The sequence below is a fragment of the Chelonia mydas genome, chromosome 1, assembly GCF_015237465.2.
Source record: "Chelonia mydas isolate rCheMyd1 chromosome 1, rCheMyd1.pri.v2, whole genome shotgun sequence".
Lineage (NCBI taxonomy): Eukaryota > Metazoa > Chordata > Testudines > Cheloniidae > Chelonia > Chelonia mydas.
Genome location: NC_057849.1, coordinates 20,698,555 through 20,715,984, shown reverse-complemented (window position 1 = coordinate 20,715,984; position 17,430 = coordinate 20,698,555). Strand labels below are relative to the sequence as shown.

The 17,430-nt window shown below is 42.2% G+C and overlaps 1 protein-coding gene across 1 annotated transcript in view; it reads right to left on the bottom strand.

Moving 5' to 3' along the window:
* Positions 1 to 12,721: 12,721 nt before the first annotated feature.
* The window catches only part of PCF11 (PCF11 cleavage and polyadenylation factor subunit), a 28,008-nt gene continuing 23,299 nt past the window's right edge, over positions 12,722 to 17,430 (bottom strand). Inside the window, exons 14-16 of the mRNA XM_027823022.3 lie at positions 16,754 to 16,846; positions 14,774 to 14,809; positions 12,722 to 13,841 (exon numbers count right to left, since the gene is read on the bottom strand). Coding sequence (XP_027678823.1) covers positions 13,626 to 13,841; positions 14,774 to 14,809; positions 16,754 to 16,846 — 345 coding nt within the window. The 3' untranslated portion in view covers positions 12,722 to 13,625. The remainder of the gene's footprint in view (positions 13,842 to 14,773; positions 14,810 to 16,753; positions 16,847 to 17,430) is intronic.

Sequence of the window (17,430 nt, the reverse complement as noted above, 5' to 3'; positions counted from 1 at the left end):
TCTGGCGGCCATTGGGGTGCTGAGTGTCCTGCCTTAAACTCCCTGGCCCTGATCTGGGTGCCTCAGATGCCCCCAGTGCCCTGCCTGAGCGAAAGTAGGGCGACCTTGAACGGGACGGCCAAGGGGGAGCGGCATGAGACTGCACCGGAGGTATATCCTCCTGAGTGGGGAGTGACGGCCGTCTGATTGCCATGAACAGTAGCGGTGCCATGATGTAGAGCGGTGCCACAGTGGGGAATGATGCCGGGGTGTGGAGCAGTGCCGCAATGTAGAATGGTGCCAAGAGTGAGAGTGGTGCTGCGGTGAGGAGCGGTGCCGGTCAACCGTGCGATGCCTGGAAGCTGAGCAGTGCGTGGGCTGAAGCCAGTGCTGGGACCGGTGTTGTGAGGTCACAGAGCAGGACCTGGATCTCGAACGGGACCACTACCTATATGCCAAAGACCACCTCAAGCGGGAACAGCTCCGAGGGTCGGGGCTATGGGACCAGCGCCGTGAGTCGGACCCATGGGAACAGAGTAAAATGCAATAGAATTATAATTTGAAAGTGTCATATAATTAAAGTGGTGCAGCAAAATAAGACACAGACTACATAGGATATCTTAACACATACGAGAAATACAGTGGTTTCAATGTAACAAGCACATAGAGGTTCCGTACATACAAAGGCTTTTAGTCTTAATGTTACAATTTAACCCCGTACTTAATGCAATGTAGTTAGTATACGTGGCCTCCATAGACACATAAGAAATCATCACCGTGTTCACAAATTAAAAATAAAACATTTACTTAACACTAATATTTAACATTTAACATCCTGTGAATGATCGGCCAGTCGCAGGATGGGTAGGAGAAATTTCACTCAAGACGCAGGCATCCAGTTTTATTGACAGACACACCCAAGCATTTCTTAATAAGAGATGGAAAAATTAGGCTTACACTCTCTTCGCAATCCCTCTGATTCCTCTATAGAAAGGGATACTTCTGCTCTGTCACAGAAAAGCTGGTGTCAGTGTTGTCTCAGAGGGTTGTGGCTTCTGCAGCCATTATCTGCCAGATCTGAGGTGTTTAGCTGCTTGTTCATTGCTGCTACTAAGGTAGCTTGCTGGCAGGCAGTTGCTCATTGCTACGGCAACCTTAGAATTCTGCCGCCGCCGCCGCCCCCGCCGCCGCCGCCGCCGCCGCCGCCCCGCCGCCGCCGCCGCCCCGCCGCCGCCGCCGCCGCCGCTTTTCCAGGTAGCTGCTGCGTCTTGCAGGTATCTTCCAGCTTCTGTTTTCCACAAAACCCCAAACCCCTACAAGTTCAGCCTGCTGGCTGTTGGCCTTATATACTGGTTGCTCTCTCAGGGTCAGCCAATCAGCTTGCAGAAATTAGCATATTTCTAGATCTTTCCCAGTTTATTAGCATATGTCACTCCTAGGAGTGCTCCTCCCCCCATGTCATCATCCTTATTTTTAGGTAAGAGAGCCCCACCCCTGACACCATCTTGGATTCTAGAATTTTCTACTACCAAAATTTAGACTTCGTCATCATTGTCACCACCATTTTGGTCAGCCATGTTGGATTTTCTAAATTTAAACTATCATTAATTTCTACTTAATTAAAGCCCCAATCTTAAAACTACTTACTATTTTATGCAAACCAAAGTGTCCTGATACTGTCACCACCTTAATTATGTCAATTGGGGAAAGTGAATTTTTGCAATATATAAACCCCTTGTGAGGTTTTTCTGTAAGCCTTTATTAAGGTGCTGCAAGGTATTTCAGAACATTCAGAGCAAAAATCTCTCATCACAGAGAGACAATGACAAGTTGTGACCTGCAGGATACAAGCATTGTCCTGGGTGCAACAATCCCCTTCTAAAGCTCTATGATCACTGAATCTTGTTGATTTCACCGCAATTCTCCAATTTGTCAAGGGCATTGAATTCTAATCCTGTGCTCCAAAGTGCTTGGTGTCATCTACAAATGTGATAAACATACTCTCCACTCCATTATCTAAATCATTAATGAAAATATCAAATAGTGCTGGACCCAGACTGACAGCTGCAGAACCCCACTAGATACGCTCTTTCATTTTGACAGCCAAACTTTGGTAAACGTACTCTTTGAGTATGATCTTTCATCCAGTTCTGCACCCACATTATAGTAATTTCATCTAGGCCACATTTCCCCAATTTGTTTATGAGACTGTCATGTGGGACTGTGTCAAAACCCTTATTAACATCAAGCTATATCATGTCTATTGCTTCCCCGTATCCAGTAGACCAGTTACCCTGACAAAGAAGGAAATAGGGTTGTTTTGGAATGATTTCTTCTTGACAAATCCATGCTTACTAGTCCTTATAACCCTAGGTGCTTACAAACTGATTGTTTAATGATTTGTTCCAGTATCCTTCAAGGTATCAAAGTGAGGCTTGACTAGTCTGTATGTCCCAGGGTCCTCTTTGTTCCCCTTTTTAAACATAGATACTATCTTGTTAATGGATATGACGATATTCTTTTTCTAGGATCTCAGAAGAGAACTGGTGTACAGCACTGGTTTGTTAAGGAAACAAACACTGAGCCAGGATCCAGTGGTTAAAATTTGTCCCCAACCATTTCTTGTTTCTTTAGACAAGACATTTTAGCAAATATTACAATGCCTTGGCACTCAGCATACCTTGAAACGACCCTTTCTCCTCCACAAAGTGCTTTAATGCCTATTATCTCACCCAGACTCACTACGGCCAGGAGTTAAGAGAAGTGTCCCTCTTCCCATTGGACAGATTGGGATCCTGAAGTACAGAGAAGGGAGATGACCTACCCCAGGTCACACAGCAAGGCGATGGCAGAGCCAGAGAGAAAAGCCAACAGTTCTCACTCTTGCTCTAACCAACAGACAACGAACCCTGCAGAGGAAGGGATAGAGCCGAGGAATTGAGATGGTGGGAAAATTTTCATCGAAACAGTTTTCTGTTCGAAAATCCCATTAAGATTAAATAAATACGTTTTTTTGAAATCATAAATTGATTTGGATGAAAATTCTTTGCAAAAATTTTTTTTGCAAAACAAAAGCATCTCCTGTTTGTCACATACTGTTAAATTGTCTCATCGCACACAAAGAGGAGACACTTTGATCTAGAAAACTAGATGAGATGATTCAGTCTGGGCTAAGTAGTTGCTCCTCTTAGTGATTTAAAAATAATAAAATACAAATAAAATAGAATATTTCAGCTATTATACAGCAGAACCCCGTTTATTGAATCTAATTGGACCTGGGGCCAGATCAGATTAATCAAAAATTCGGATAATCTGGAGAATAGGAAGGTGTGAGACTGAAGCGTCATCTAGTGGCCACAGGAGAAATCGCCTGATTCTGGACCTGTGTGCACTGGTTATTCAGTTAATATGGAAAGCTGGATAATGGAGGGTTGGATGAATGGGGTTCTACTGCATTACATCATAATCTGCCATGACTCAACGTGATAAAACATCTCATATTATACACTGCTACTAGTGACATTCTCAAATGGATCTTCACAGCTTCCCAGCCTCCACTCACCATGGGGTAGGTATAAGAGGATTGTTATCCCTATTTGACAGAGGGAAAAACTAAAGCTGAGAAAAGTGAAGGGACTTGTCTTATGTCACACTGCCAGTGGCAGAGTTGGGAATAGGACCCAGTAGTCCCGACTTTGAAACTAACCATCAATTTTGAATTTCATGCACTGAAATGATCAGAATAAAGTGATCTCAAATGAGATTCAGACCAACAACTGTTCACAGTTATTATTCAGCAAGTATTTTAGAGGAACTAGAATATTAGACAGACTCATGAACTGCTCAGAGACAATTAATGGAGAAAAGCAGCAACATTCATCAAGCATCTGATTGATTGTGGCTTATTTGCTTGATCTTAAAAGAGAACAATGAAGTCCTGAGCCTCCTCCTGTCACTAGACCTCTAGTTCAGGCAATCAGCATTGAGATTCTGAGGGGCAGGAGGCTGAGAGTTCTCACCAGATGGCCCAAAGGATGGCCAAGGCCACCAATGGGAATCACTGTCAGAGCACTCTTCCAGCCCCAGCTCTCTCTGAGGGCCTCCCATAATGAGGGCTGGAGAACAACCCCCTTCTTGCCAGTGGCGGGAGGGAAGAAGGGAAAAGGGAAACCAAAAAAGACAAACTCCAGTGTTCCCAGAGATTCTAAGGGACAATGGCCTATGTGGGGGAAAAAATTCTCCCACCTTCACCTGGTGTTTTCCATGCTGGCCAGCACCAGATGGATCAGGCTGAATAGCTATCAGACTTCTCTGAGGCTCTTACCTTCTCAGCAGGGATGTCTGTTTTCTAGCAAAATTAGTAGTGGGAAAGGGAAAAACTCCGAAGAGGCTCTTCCTTGTGCTCACATACGTGCACCTGAATTCTCTCTCAGTCCTCAAGGAGAGACCTTGAGAAGGAGACACGCTGCAGCAAAGCCACAGGGGTCTCTGAGATTGCCCCTGCCCTGCAGCCTGTCCTGCCTGGCCGTTGTCAGGTTCTCTCTGTGAGGTCACCACCTCCCATACTATTTTGACCAATAAGCTGAGGCCCTACAAAAGGCCCTTGTGATGTCACTGCCACACCCACCCCGCCCTGCAGGGCTCACATATTGCCCCTGGCCAGTCCCTTTGGATGTTTGAGCTGCTTCCCCTGTATCATCCCACTCACTCGCTGTTAGTTCTGGGGATCAAGCAGGCTACACATGAAAATATCAGAAGCTGCTCAACATGCCACGCTCAGTTTTTCAGAGACTTGTACACTTTAAGACCAGAAGAGACCATTAGATCATCTAATCTGACCCCCTGCACATCACAGGCGTCCGTTATAGCCCAGGAGCTAGTTTTTGACCAAAGCACGTTCCAGGAAGGCATTTAGTCTTCATTGGAAGACATCAAGGGATGTAAAACCACCGCTTCCCTTGGTAATTTTTAAGAAACTGGTGCAGTGAGGGGAAGAGAATTGACCTCAAGGCCACACTTGTGAGTCTTAATACATCCATGCACAACAGAACTGCACTAAGGTGGTACAAGCAACCTTAATTCTGGTGTTTCCTAACATTTAAAGGCCTGCTCTACACATCGTTCTTTATACGTATATAGCTATTTTGGGTAGGGATGCATTCATGTATTTATTTTTAACCTAAATAGTTGTCCCGGCACAACCTCTAGTGTGGACACATATACATCTTTATAAAAGTGCCTTACACCAATATAGAGCTTATTCCCCTGTCTGTACTAGAATAGCTATACTGGTACAAAGCACTTTTACACTGACATGACTGTGTCCATAGTAGGGGGATTGTACTGCTTTAACTACACGAGTAGAGCCCAAGCCGTACAACTTTCTAGTGGGAACAAGCCCCTGCTCACCAACACACGTGCACCTTTATGCTGAATTAAAACAAAAAAGTAAAGCTCTTAAGAGAGAGGAGACATTGCCTCTCACAGGAAAAATGACACTCAGACACTTCGCTCTCAGATACTATGGTGATGGAGATCAACTGAAAAACCTAGATAAATAGCTCCCGTATTCCAAGTAGACTAATGAATGTCAGCGCAGGGGTGTCATGGGGTTGCTGGCCTCTTTAAGGGGAGCCAGGGCTCAGGCTACATGTGGGAAGCTAATTGAAAAGGAAAGAGCCCAGGTAGGCAGTTGATTGTCTATCAAGCACCTGACTTTGACCAAAGGCCATCAGGTCTCAGTTGCAAGGAGGTGCTCTTGGGGACAGGAGCTCTATGTTGCTGCAGGAGAAGGAGACCTACAGCCTGTAAAACGCTCTAAGCTGTCAGGTAAAATGATGCAGTAGAAAGGGTACAGCTTTAGCCCCCAGCTCAGCCAATCAGCATTGAGACTCTGAGGGCAGGAAGTGGAGGGTTCTCACCAGTAAGTCAAATCATCAGAAGATCTGATCATTAAATGAACATATCATGGATGGATTAGCTTTGGCCGTAACGCTAGCATTTAGATGCATCATTTATAAGCACAATAATCAGATATGTATATACTTCAAAGGACTTAGTATAATCTACTGAGCTGCATTCACTATAGTTAGTTTATGTTGCTTTCCGGACTTGAAGGGCACTCTTCCTCTTCTCCTTATTTGTGGTTTAAATTAAAAGGTCAGACAGCCCAAGTTTTAAAAAGCTGTAGTCCTGGCTGCTGTAGCCCATTGGTTATCCTACTCTGAATTGTATTTTGGAATGATTCATTCCCTAAAGATATTATGATCATTTTTCAGCTACAACCACTATTCATTCATTTTCTCTGGAGACTCCTTGGTCCACTTTCAGCCTATCAAGTACACATGTGAGGTCCCTTTTCAAAGAGGCATGTATCCCTGAAATTCTTCTGCAGACTTTTCATCTACTAATTGTAAGCAGGGAACTAGTTCTCTTTTTTCAAACAAAGCCACAATTTTTAAATCTTCCCTGAGTTTAGCTGTGGTTATAGAACCATATAGTGCATAAATTGTGAGAGGTAGCAAATTGTGTCACATTTTGCTACCTCGACCAGAAAACGGGAAAGATGAGAGGTAGCGAATTGTGACAGAGCAGCAAAAGAGAGCATACCTAGGTGTCAGTAACTGCTTCTGGTAGCAAACTCTGTCAGTGGTGGGTTTTTACATTACACTCTGGCACCTGGCAGGAGGCGATGGTTTTCAAACTATGGGGCGTATGTCCCCCAAGGGAGGCAAACCCCTCAGTTTGAAAACTGTGCTAAATGGAAGGCAGAAATCTGGGGAGGTACATGCCCCCACAAGCCCCGCATGCATTGCCTCTAGGGGGCACAAATATACTTGCTTCCCTGGGCGCTAAAATGCTCAGGTCATATGCACTTAAATCACACTGAATGACAGACTTCACCTATGCACCAGCCATGGGAGGTTGAAATCTGTACATATACCTAACAGTCATCACATAGACATGAGGGTGCAAATCCCAGAGAAGTCCTCTCATCATTAAATTGGTGGAAGAACCCTCTCCAGTATGCAAAGCAGTAGAATTTTTCCTGCCTTACGTGACATTGGATGGGGTGCTTGCCTAGACCACCTTCAGACTCAAGGTGTCTAGACTCCCAAAGACACCTGCCTTCACATAAATGTCCTAGAACATAAGAACGGCCATACTGGATCAGACCAAAGGTCCATCCAGCCAAGTATCCTGTCTACTGACAGTGGCCAATGCCAGGTGCCCCAGAGGGAGTGAACCTAACAGATAATGATCAAGTGATCTCTCTCCTGCCATCCATCTCCACCCTCTGACAAACAGAGGCTAGGGACACCATTCCTTACTCATCCTGGCTAATAGCCATTAATGGACTTAACCTCCATGAATGTATCCAGTTCTCTTTTAAACCCTGTTATTGTCCTAGCCTTCACAACCTCCTCAGGCAAGGAGTTCCACAGGTTGACTGTGCACTGTGTGAAGAAGACCTTCCTTTTATTTGTTTTAAACCTGCTGCCCATTAATTTCATTTGGTGGCCCCTAGTTCTTATATTATGGGAACAAATAAATAACTTTTCCTTAATCACTTTCTCCACACCACTCATGATTTATATACCTTTCTCATATCCCCCCTTAGTCTCCTCTTTTCCAAACTGAAAAGTCCTAGCCGCTTTAATCTCTCCTCATATGGGACCTGTTCCAAACCCCTAACCATTTTAGTTGCCCTTTTCTGAACCTTGTCTAATGCCAGTGTATCTTTTTTGAACTCAGAGCTATTCATCTAGCCTGCACAGCAACTCTTTCCATGTTATACAGACCAACAGACCAGGTCATGTCAGACAACACAACAGCAAGGTTTTATGTCAACAGACAGGAGCACGTTCACCCCCCCTTTTGCCAAGAAGCTGTTAGTCTCTGGAACTGGTGTGATCATCACCAAATCACTCCAGTAGCTCTGCAGGTATACAGCATGTCCATGTGGACCAGCTCAGCAGGCAATTGTCAAGTAACCATGAACCGACCATCAGGGATACAGTTCCGCACGTGGGTTTCCCACAGTAAACCAATTCACTATAGACTGGAACAAGAAGCATCAAATGTTCCATTCCATTCTCTGGCAGATGTTTTCCTCATCTTGTAGATTCCAGGGATAACACATGCTTGTCTACCAGCCCTGTTTATGCTGTGGGTCTTGAGGAGACTCAGGACTCATCAATAATGATCATGCTAGCACCAGCTTGTCCTGCAGTTCTTATACTCAGACCTGATTTACCTGTCAACTTAGCCCCCAATATCACATTACCTGCCTTAGCCAATGTGATCTCCCAGAATGAAGATCAGATGCTTTATCTAGACTCAGCATTGTTGCATTTGACAACATGGATAGCAACATGGCTACCACAACACTGCAAACAACATGGACAGTGGCGAGTTATCTACTGTTGGTAGGAGCTGCTCAGCCGACATCCACTATATATTAGTGCACAATAGGTAGGACTCTACTAGGCTGCCCTACGTAACTAAATGAAAAGTCCTCTGTTTGGACAACACACCACCACTTGTCTTCCTTAGAAACTCCAAATTCCTCTTATTTTGGACTATCTGCTATCCCTCAAGAATTCAGGATGATCAGTAAACTCCATAAGGGTAACCTTGTCAGCAATACCAATTCATCATCAGGATTACACCATCTGATCCCTCCCTACAGTTTCTAGTTTCCTCAAGGTCCTCGTTCATGTGTTTCCCCCAGTTTAGGAGTCCCCTTCCTTAAAATATTAATATAGTTTTTAGCCAGGTTAATGGGCCTTCTTCTTGAGCCCCTTCCTCATTGCTACATCTGTCAACGAAGACAGCCTTTTTAGTAGCTAGAACCTCAACCCAAAAGGTACGAGAAATACAGCCACTTCTGGCTGATCACCTTACATCGTGTTCCATAAGGACAAGTTGATCTCATAGGTCTCACCCTAGATTTTTACCTAAGATTGTTTTGAATTTTCTTACCCTAGCCCCATTCCAACCCGGCGGGGTGGGGGGGAAGAGAGAGAGAGGAGGGAGAGGAGAGAGAAACTGCACATCCTTGAGGTAGTTACAGCTCTTCTGTGTTACCTTGACAGCATATTGTCTTTTGGGAACTGCCCTATGCTGTTAGTACCGTTTGCAGATACAGTAAAAGGCCAGGCAGTACTTACCCAAAGACTATCTAAATGGCTTTCTAGTTTAATTAAATCATGCTAGATTGGATTCACGCAAGCTGGTTAGAGCCGACTCCACCAGAGCTCAGGCAGCCTCTGAAGCAAGAGTCATACCCATTGCAGAATTCTGCAGAACAGCTGTATAGGGATCAGTCCACACTTTCACCCAGCACTATTCCCTCTACAAAGCTTCCATATCTGACAGCTGCTTTAGCAGAGCAATAACTGAACAGGCCGAACCTCCTGATTATGAGGTCACTGTTTGCTCGTCACCAGAAGTGGAATACATGTGGACAGGCTCTAGTTAGTTACCCAACAGTAACTGTGGTTCTTTGAGGTGTGATGGCCACGTGTATTTCACAATCTAGTCTCCTTCCCCGCTCCTGCAGTCTTAGAATACCTAGATTCTGTATTGGTAAAGGAACTGAGCAAAGGTTGGGCCCACTCCATTTATACCTTCAGGTGAGGTGTTGGGATGGGCATCAAGTACACTGGCATGGCCCCAACTGGCACTGCTGGCCAAAAGAATCCAATTGTGTGGATGGGGCTGGAATACAGGTGGACAATTACTCAAAAATGAAATACCTAAGCACCCTAAATACATCCATGGTCAATTACCCACTGTCAGGGTTCCCTCCCCACTCTGAACTCTAGGGTACAGATGTGGCGACCCACATGAAAGACCCCCTAAGCTTATTTCTACCAGCTTAGGTTAAAAACTTCCCCAAGGCACAAATCCTTCCTTGTCCTTGGGTGAGTACTGCTGCCACCACCAAGTGAGTTAGACAAAGATTCTGGAAAAGGACCACTTGGAGTTCCTGTTTCCCCAAAGTATTCCCCCAAGCCCCTTCACCCCCTTTCCTGGGGAGGCTTGAGAATAATCTACCAACCAGATAGGTAAACAAGGTGAGCACAGACCCAAAGACTAAACAGAACTTATTATAAAGAAAAAAAAAAGTAAAAGAAGCACCTCTGTAAAATCAGGATGGAAGATAATTTTACAGGGTAATAAGACTTAAAACACAGAGGATTCCCCCCTAGGCAAAACTTCAAAGTTACAAAAAACAGGGATAAACCTCCCTCTTAGCACAGGGAAAATTCACAAGCTAAAACAAAAGATACTCTGACACATTCCTTGCTATTACTTACTATTTCTGTAATATTAGATGTATCATTTCAGTAGGAACTGGATTACTTGCTTGGTCTCTCTGTCTCAGAGAGAACACAAACAGAGCACAAAAACAAAGCCTTTCCACCCCCACCCCCCAGATTTGAAAGTATCTTCTTTCCCCATTGGTCCTTCTGGTCAGGTGCCAACCCGGTTAATTGAACTGATTAATCCCTTACAAGTAAGGGGATTCTGTACCTCTGGCCAAGAGGGATTTTATTTTACTGCATACATAAAGGTTGTTACCGTTCCCTTTATATTTATGACACCCACTATGTAACAGAGGCACATCAGATGTTGAAGAGGTTTTTGAGAGAGGTTTTCAGTCCAGAAAGGTTGTCTAGATCTGGAATTGATAACCTCCATTAGTAATTTGAAACTTCCTTGGGAAGTTGTACCAGTTCATATTATGGTTTAGTAATATACTGGTAGTATCTTTTGTCCCTAGTGATTAATACAAGTGACCATGAATAGACTGGTCTCCATGGAAAAAAAAATGTTTTTAAATGTTCACAAGTCAAACAGTGATTTGTAGACTTAAAAATTCCAAGCACTTCTACAATTTTTATGTCACTTATATCTTTATGTACCTAGGAAAGCCTCATGTCCAGGGTTCCTTTTAAATAATGAAAAACATCACCTCAAACTCAAAGGGATTAAGGGGGCAGTGGTGCTAATCACCGGTGGCAAGGATCATGACCTCAAGTGGTGAAAGAGGTTACCCCCCTCTTAAAAGTTGTAAAAACACTAATCCCTGTTTCACTTAACAAAACATTCCCTGCTCCCCCTCCCCAAAATGTTTTAAATGCAGCTGAAATTGTGACTAACAGCTTCAACACTGGGTTCTAGAACAGTAGAAGCTTAATTTCTCCACAGTGGAATGTACTAGTTCTCCAAACCCAATGGGGGGGAATTATGTCCCCCAAGTCTCAGAAATATCCTTTTTGCAAGGCAAATTCACTAGGATTTTGCAAAGTAAACCTGAATTTGGCCATTAGTGTTTAAGCCTAGCTTAACAGTTTTAAAAGCATGCAGTGTAAGTTCCTTAATAAATAATTCCTTAAGATGTAAAATACTTCAATTTCCACTCTCACACAGTCAAATTAGGTAGATGTGGTATATCTTGACTTCAGTAAAGCTTTTGATATGGTCTCATATGACTTTCTCAAACAAACTAGGGATGCAACCTAGATGGAGCTACTATAAGGAGGGTGCAAGATCCCGACCGGGGTGAAGAGTTGCCCGGCCTGGGACCTTGCTCGCACGCAGTCTTATCCTTTCCTTTGTGGGAGGTTGGAGACCGACCTAGCACTGTCTTCTTGGGCTTCTTGGTTGGAGCCGTATGGGGACCGGTGCTGGCCAGTGGATGGTCCTGGTGGGGCACTGTGTACTGAGGTCATAGTGCTTGGCATCAAGTGGGAGCGTTGCTCTGGTGCCAGGGTGAGGGCCGACTCCATAAGGAGCACTCCAACGAATATCACGCTCCTTAGTCCTTGGCTTGAAGGACTTGCAAATTTTGCACTTTTGACTAATGTGCCCTTTGCCCAAGCAATGCAGACGACTGCTGTGTGGATCACTAATGGGCATGGGCCTCTTGCAGCGATCACAGGGCTTAAAGCCTGGGGACCAAGGCATGCCCCGTCCCGAGGCAAAGTCCCGTTCAGGACCTATAAAGCCTCTTAACTAAAGCTAAGGGATTTACAAATACTAACTATATACACTATAATACAAGAATTAACTAGTTCGTACGAACGAGCAGCAACAGCACTAGCTGAAGCAGCAACGGTTCCAGCACCGTCACTGGCGGCAAGAAGGAACTGAGGGTGGGGCAAGCTAATGGCGCCCTATATACCGCAGCATGTGAGCACCACTCCAGGGGGCGCCGGAGCTAGTCCCCTACGAATACTGCTGAGGAAAAAACTTCTGGCACGGGTGCATATGGCAAACACACCTAAGTTGAATGGACATGAGCAAGCACTCAAAGAAGAAATTGGGTTTATTTAGTCTGGAAAAGAGAAGACAGAGGGGACATGATAACAGTTCTCAAGTATTTGAAAGGTTGTTACAAGGAGAGGGAAGAAGGAAAAACTTTTGCTTAACCTCTGAGGATAGGACAAGAAGCAATGGGCTTAAATTGCAGCAAGGGAGGTTTAGGTTGGACATTAGGAAAAACTTCCTCTCCGGGTGGTTAAGCACTGGAATAAATTGCCCAGGGCGGTTGTGGAATCTCTGTCATTGGAGATTTTTTAGAGCAGGTTAGACAAACACTGTCAGGGATGGTCTAGTCCTGCCACGAGTGCAGGGGACTGGACTAGATGACCTCTCAAAGTCCCTTCCAGTCATTTGATTCCATGATTACCCCAAAGCCCCTCATGAAATAAAGAGATTCAAACTCAAATATGCTTCATTCTATTTATTACATGTTAGAAATATTAACATCTCATGGTATCCGGTTTACCATCTAAATCCAGTCATAACCAACAAAAGAAAAATGTTAACCATGTTTCAAAATGAGCACTCTTACATTCATTTTCTCCCCTCTAACCTAAAGAAAAAATTGTTCAGCTGTACTAAATTCTTACGTTTGACTATTTGAAAAAAGGCATTAAAAATCTGCTTTAACAAGCAAGTATACTGGTTTGTTAATCAAATGTATGTTGGCAGTTGTAACCACAATCAAGCCCACAGGTTGTTTTACTAATTTTCCCTTCTACCCAAAACTGTCTTTTTGGTTACTTTTATTTTTATATCTGGTTATGTATGCAAGTTTGTTCAACTAAATTTAATAAGAAAAGAAATTTAGGGTTCGCTGTTTGAGAAAGTTCCTGCATTGTTTTCCTTATAACCCTCCTATGAATCCAAGTAACTTCCTTCAGTTATTTTATATTTCAGAATCCTACTTAGCTAGAAGTCTAAATTGAGGTCTCTGTTTAATTCCACTTAAGCTGAAAAAAGTACAGAAACTCTTCATTCGATGGTGTGCATAAACATTACACTCCATATATAGCAAAAATATCTTTTATTTATAATTTACATTTCCACAAGTGAAAATTGTACATTTTTTTTTTACATATACAATTCCATTCCATTAAATTTGCACGCATCTACAGAACTTTCACACAATCGACACCTGAAACTGTGCAGGCAATAAGAAATTCAAATACAAAAATGTATTTATTAACCAAATAATAGCTGGGGCCCTGCCCCATGAGAACATTTTATTTATATAAAAAGTATTTGCCTTCTAGAGTCAACACAGCAGCTCTTCTGTTCTGTAAAAAAAATCATACCTCTCAGTTTAGTTAAACTGGTTCAACCTTATCAGTTTCTGTTTTAATATCTGTAGACGCAGGCGTGCTCTCTTCCATACAAGTAGCAGGGGTGTCGACAGGTTCTTCTTTGACTTTAGGACTGTTACAGGGCTCCTGTATTTCTTGTTTGACAATGTTCAACATAATATTTAGTGGGTTTTCCACAGGGGTCTTGCTGGGAGATGGTGTACAATCGAATGACGATGTCTGCCAAATGAAAATTAACAATAAATACACAGTTTTACATATCACTAAGACAGTTATTTCCTTTGTGACTAAAGGAGAGGGAGAAAAGTTATAAATGTTGCTTCACAGGATGTGTTAATCTGGTTATTGAAAATGCAAGTTTCCCCCCTCACCAAGATTCTTAGAGAGCTGGTTTGTTCTGTAACATTCTTACCTTAGCAAATATAGTTTAAAAACAAACCTAATGCTCCCTAAATTAGAATTATTACATCAAACAAATAAGGGACAAATATGTAGTACAGTGATTTTCACTCAAAGGTCTGCAGACTATATCTAAGGGGTCTAAAAAAAGGTTGTCACTACCATATAACAGTGGTTTTCAACCTGCGATAAGCAGACCCCTGGGGTTCATAGACTATGCCTAAGATTTCCAAAGGGGTTCACACATCCATTTGAAATTTTTTACAGGTTCGTGAACGAAAAAAGATTGAAAGCCATTAATGTAACATATTGCCATAAACCACAGTACACTCCTCACTAACCCCAACAAAACAATTTGAATTCCTAAATTCGTAAACAGATAATGGAAGTTAGAAACTAAAAACAGATCAGTATCAATTTACTCCATTCAGCAAATTCTTCAGATTTAAAAGCTTTAACCCCATATACTTGACCTATATATTCTACTTATGGCTTCTATTTACTGCTGTCTGATATGCAAGATGATATCCTATGTCACAACATCAGAAATAAGCAATAAGCTTCCCAGTTAGTTCTGAATTATAACTTTTCCTTTACCATCATTCTTGCAGTTCCTTGTCTAGCCACATGTGACAGAAATGAGTAGCATGCTCTGAATACATTCTTTCAGTACAAAACTATATATCTCTCAACACAAAAATCAATCTCACAATAAAATGTTTGAGCAGAAATAAAAATAGGGATGCACTTGCCTTTTGGTAATCTTCATAACATGATGGATGGTAAATCTAAAAAAAGAAAGACCATGTGACTTCTCTACATATTTGAACACACAAATGCATATTTTTAGCAGTTCTACAGGTTATGAAATTAGGTTTGCGGAACAGTTTTGATTATGCACTTCATTGTCTCATCCCCTAGCTTCCCTAAACATTCACTTTTGAACTAAAGTCTTCCATGCTTGGCTTCTAATGCCCAAAGGTAATCTGAGCAAAATATATTTTGTCCTTAATGCTGACCATAAATGTAATTTCTCAACCAAAACTTAATGGTAAGGTTATTAGATTGCATCTTCTACCAACACAAGGCAAAAACAGCAAGCAATGCAATTTAAGCCGTGAATTCTCAAGACCCCAACTCCACTTATGAGCACCCCTTCTGAGCCTCAACTATCTCCCTTCCCCCATCCGGAGACTCAGAAACTTATAATGATTAATACAGGGTTGGTGTGACTTTCATATGTTCTAACTATATATAAATTTAACTTAAGAATGGCCATACTGGGTCACACTAAAGGTCCATCTAGCCCAGTATCCTGTCTTCCGACAGTGGCCAATGCCAGGTCCTTCAGAGGAAATGAACCGAACAGGTAATTATCAAGTGATCCCGTCGCCCATTCCCAGCTTCTGGCAAACAGAGGCTCAGGACGCCACCATTGATGGACCAATCCTCCAGGAACTTATCTAGTTCTTTTTTGAACTGTTATAGTCTTGGCTTCACAACATGCTCTGGCAAAGAGCTCCCCAGACTGAGTGTGCATTGTGTGAAGGAATACTTCCTTTCGTTTGTTTTAAACCTGCTGCCTATTAATTTCATTTGGAGACCCCCCTTTTTTGTGTTATGAGTAAATAACACTTCATTATTTACTTTCTCCACACCATTCAGGATTTTATAAACCTCTATGATATCCTCTCTTAGTCATCTCTATTTCAAGCTGAAAACTCCTAGTCTTATTAATCTTGCCTCATACAGAAGCTGTTCCATACCCCCAGTCATTTTTGTTGCCCTTTTCTGTACCTTTTCCAATTCCAATATATCTTTTTTAAGATAGGGTGACCACATCTGCACACAGTATTCAAGATGTGGGCATACCATGGATTTATATAGAGGCAATATGATTTTCTGTCTTATTATCTCTCTCTTTCCTAACGATTCCCAACATTTTGTTAGCTTTTTTGACTGCCGCTGCACATTGAGTGGATGTTTTCAGAGAACTATCCACAATGACCCCAAGATCTCTTTCTTGAGTGTTATCAGCTACTTTAGACCGCATCATTTTATATGTATAGTTGGGATCATGTTTTCCAATGTGCATTACTTTGTATTTATCAACATTGAATTTCATCTGCCATTTTGTTGCCCAGTCACCCAGTTTTGTGAAGTCTCTTTGTAGCTCTTCGCAGTCTGCTTTGGACTTAACTATCTTGAATAGTTTTGTATCATCTACAAATTTTGCCACCTCACTGTTTACCCCTTTTCCCAGATCATTTATGAATATGTTGAACAGTTCTGGACATGGATTTATATCCTGGTGTAAGTGAGGTATGGTGTCAAAATATAAATGGTGACTGGATTTTTTTCATAATGTTTAGGAAAATTTATATAAAGGACTGAACTATGTTAGTGGTTATTGTAAACTAGTTGCAATTTTTTATGTATAAGTTACTGAACTTATGTCTACATGTATTTTATTTATGGTGCTGCTGCATGGTGTGCTGAAGCCAGGTATATTTGTGCTAACATATCAGCACTTTACGGGTACCTCCTATGGTGCTGATGTTTTGGTGCACCATGGAACCTAAAAAGCAGCAGAGTAAACTCCTCAAGAGTGAAGACAGACTGGGCTGCCCTCCACCACATGCCCCTTTGCACATTCATGCTATTTCCTCATCTACCCTGGCTTTTAGTAACCCCAAAACGTCACACGTACAAAAGTAATATGCTCAGAATACCTTTTCCTCTACCCTAATAGCATTCTTTAGATGCCACTCTTCCTCTTCCTCATCCCAATACTGTTCAAATTGCTCTTGGCAAATTTCACAGCTCTGAAAGATGGAAAAGACACAATTATGTAAATTTACAAACACTTATATAACACTTTTGTGCTTACCAGTTTCTAGAGAAGCAGCTAACTACAATTTACTAAGAAAAGGGGACTTTTTAACAATCAAGGTAAATATACTGGACTACACTGCATTCCTATGTATGCACTGTAGAGTTAAAAGGGTAACATAAATGGACACTATTTACTAATTTAATTGCAATTTGCGAACTGTGGACTAATTGTAACTGACAACTAGATTCCACATTCTCCATTTACTGTTAGCATCACACAAAGTTACTACGTTTTCTAAATTAAAAAAAACAAATCTCCAAGTTTATAAAGGCTTTCATTCAGGGGAGGGGTAGCCATCACAACAGTTTTCTGCAAGTCCTGTACGCACCCGGTAGCCAACTGTTATGAAATTCAACAGTGTCAGCTAATCCAGGTAACAAACTTTTGTCCATCTTTCTATTTTGCCAATTAAAACAGCTCATATTTGATTACATAACTTCCCTCCCTAAATAGAATTCAGAGATGTTTGTCATGATTTTGTTGCTATTCAGTTAGAATCATAGGATATCAGGG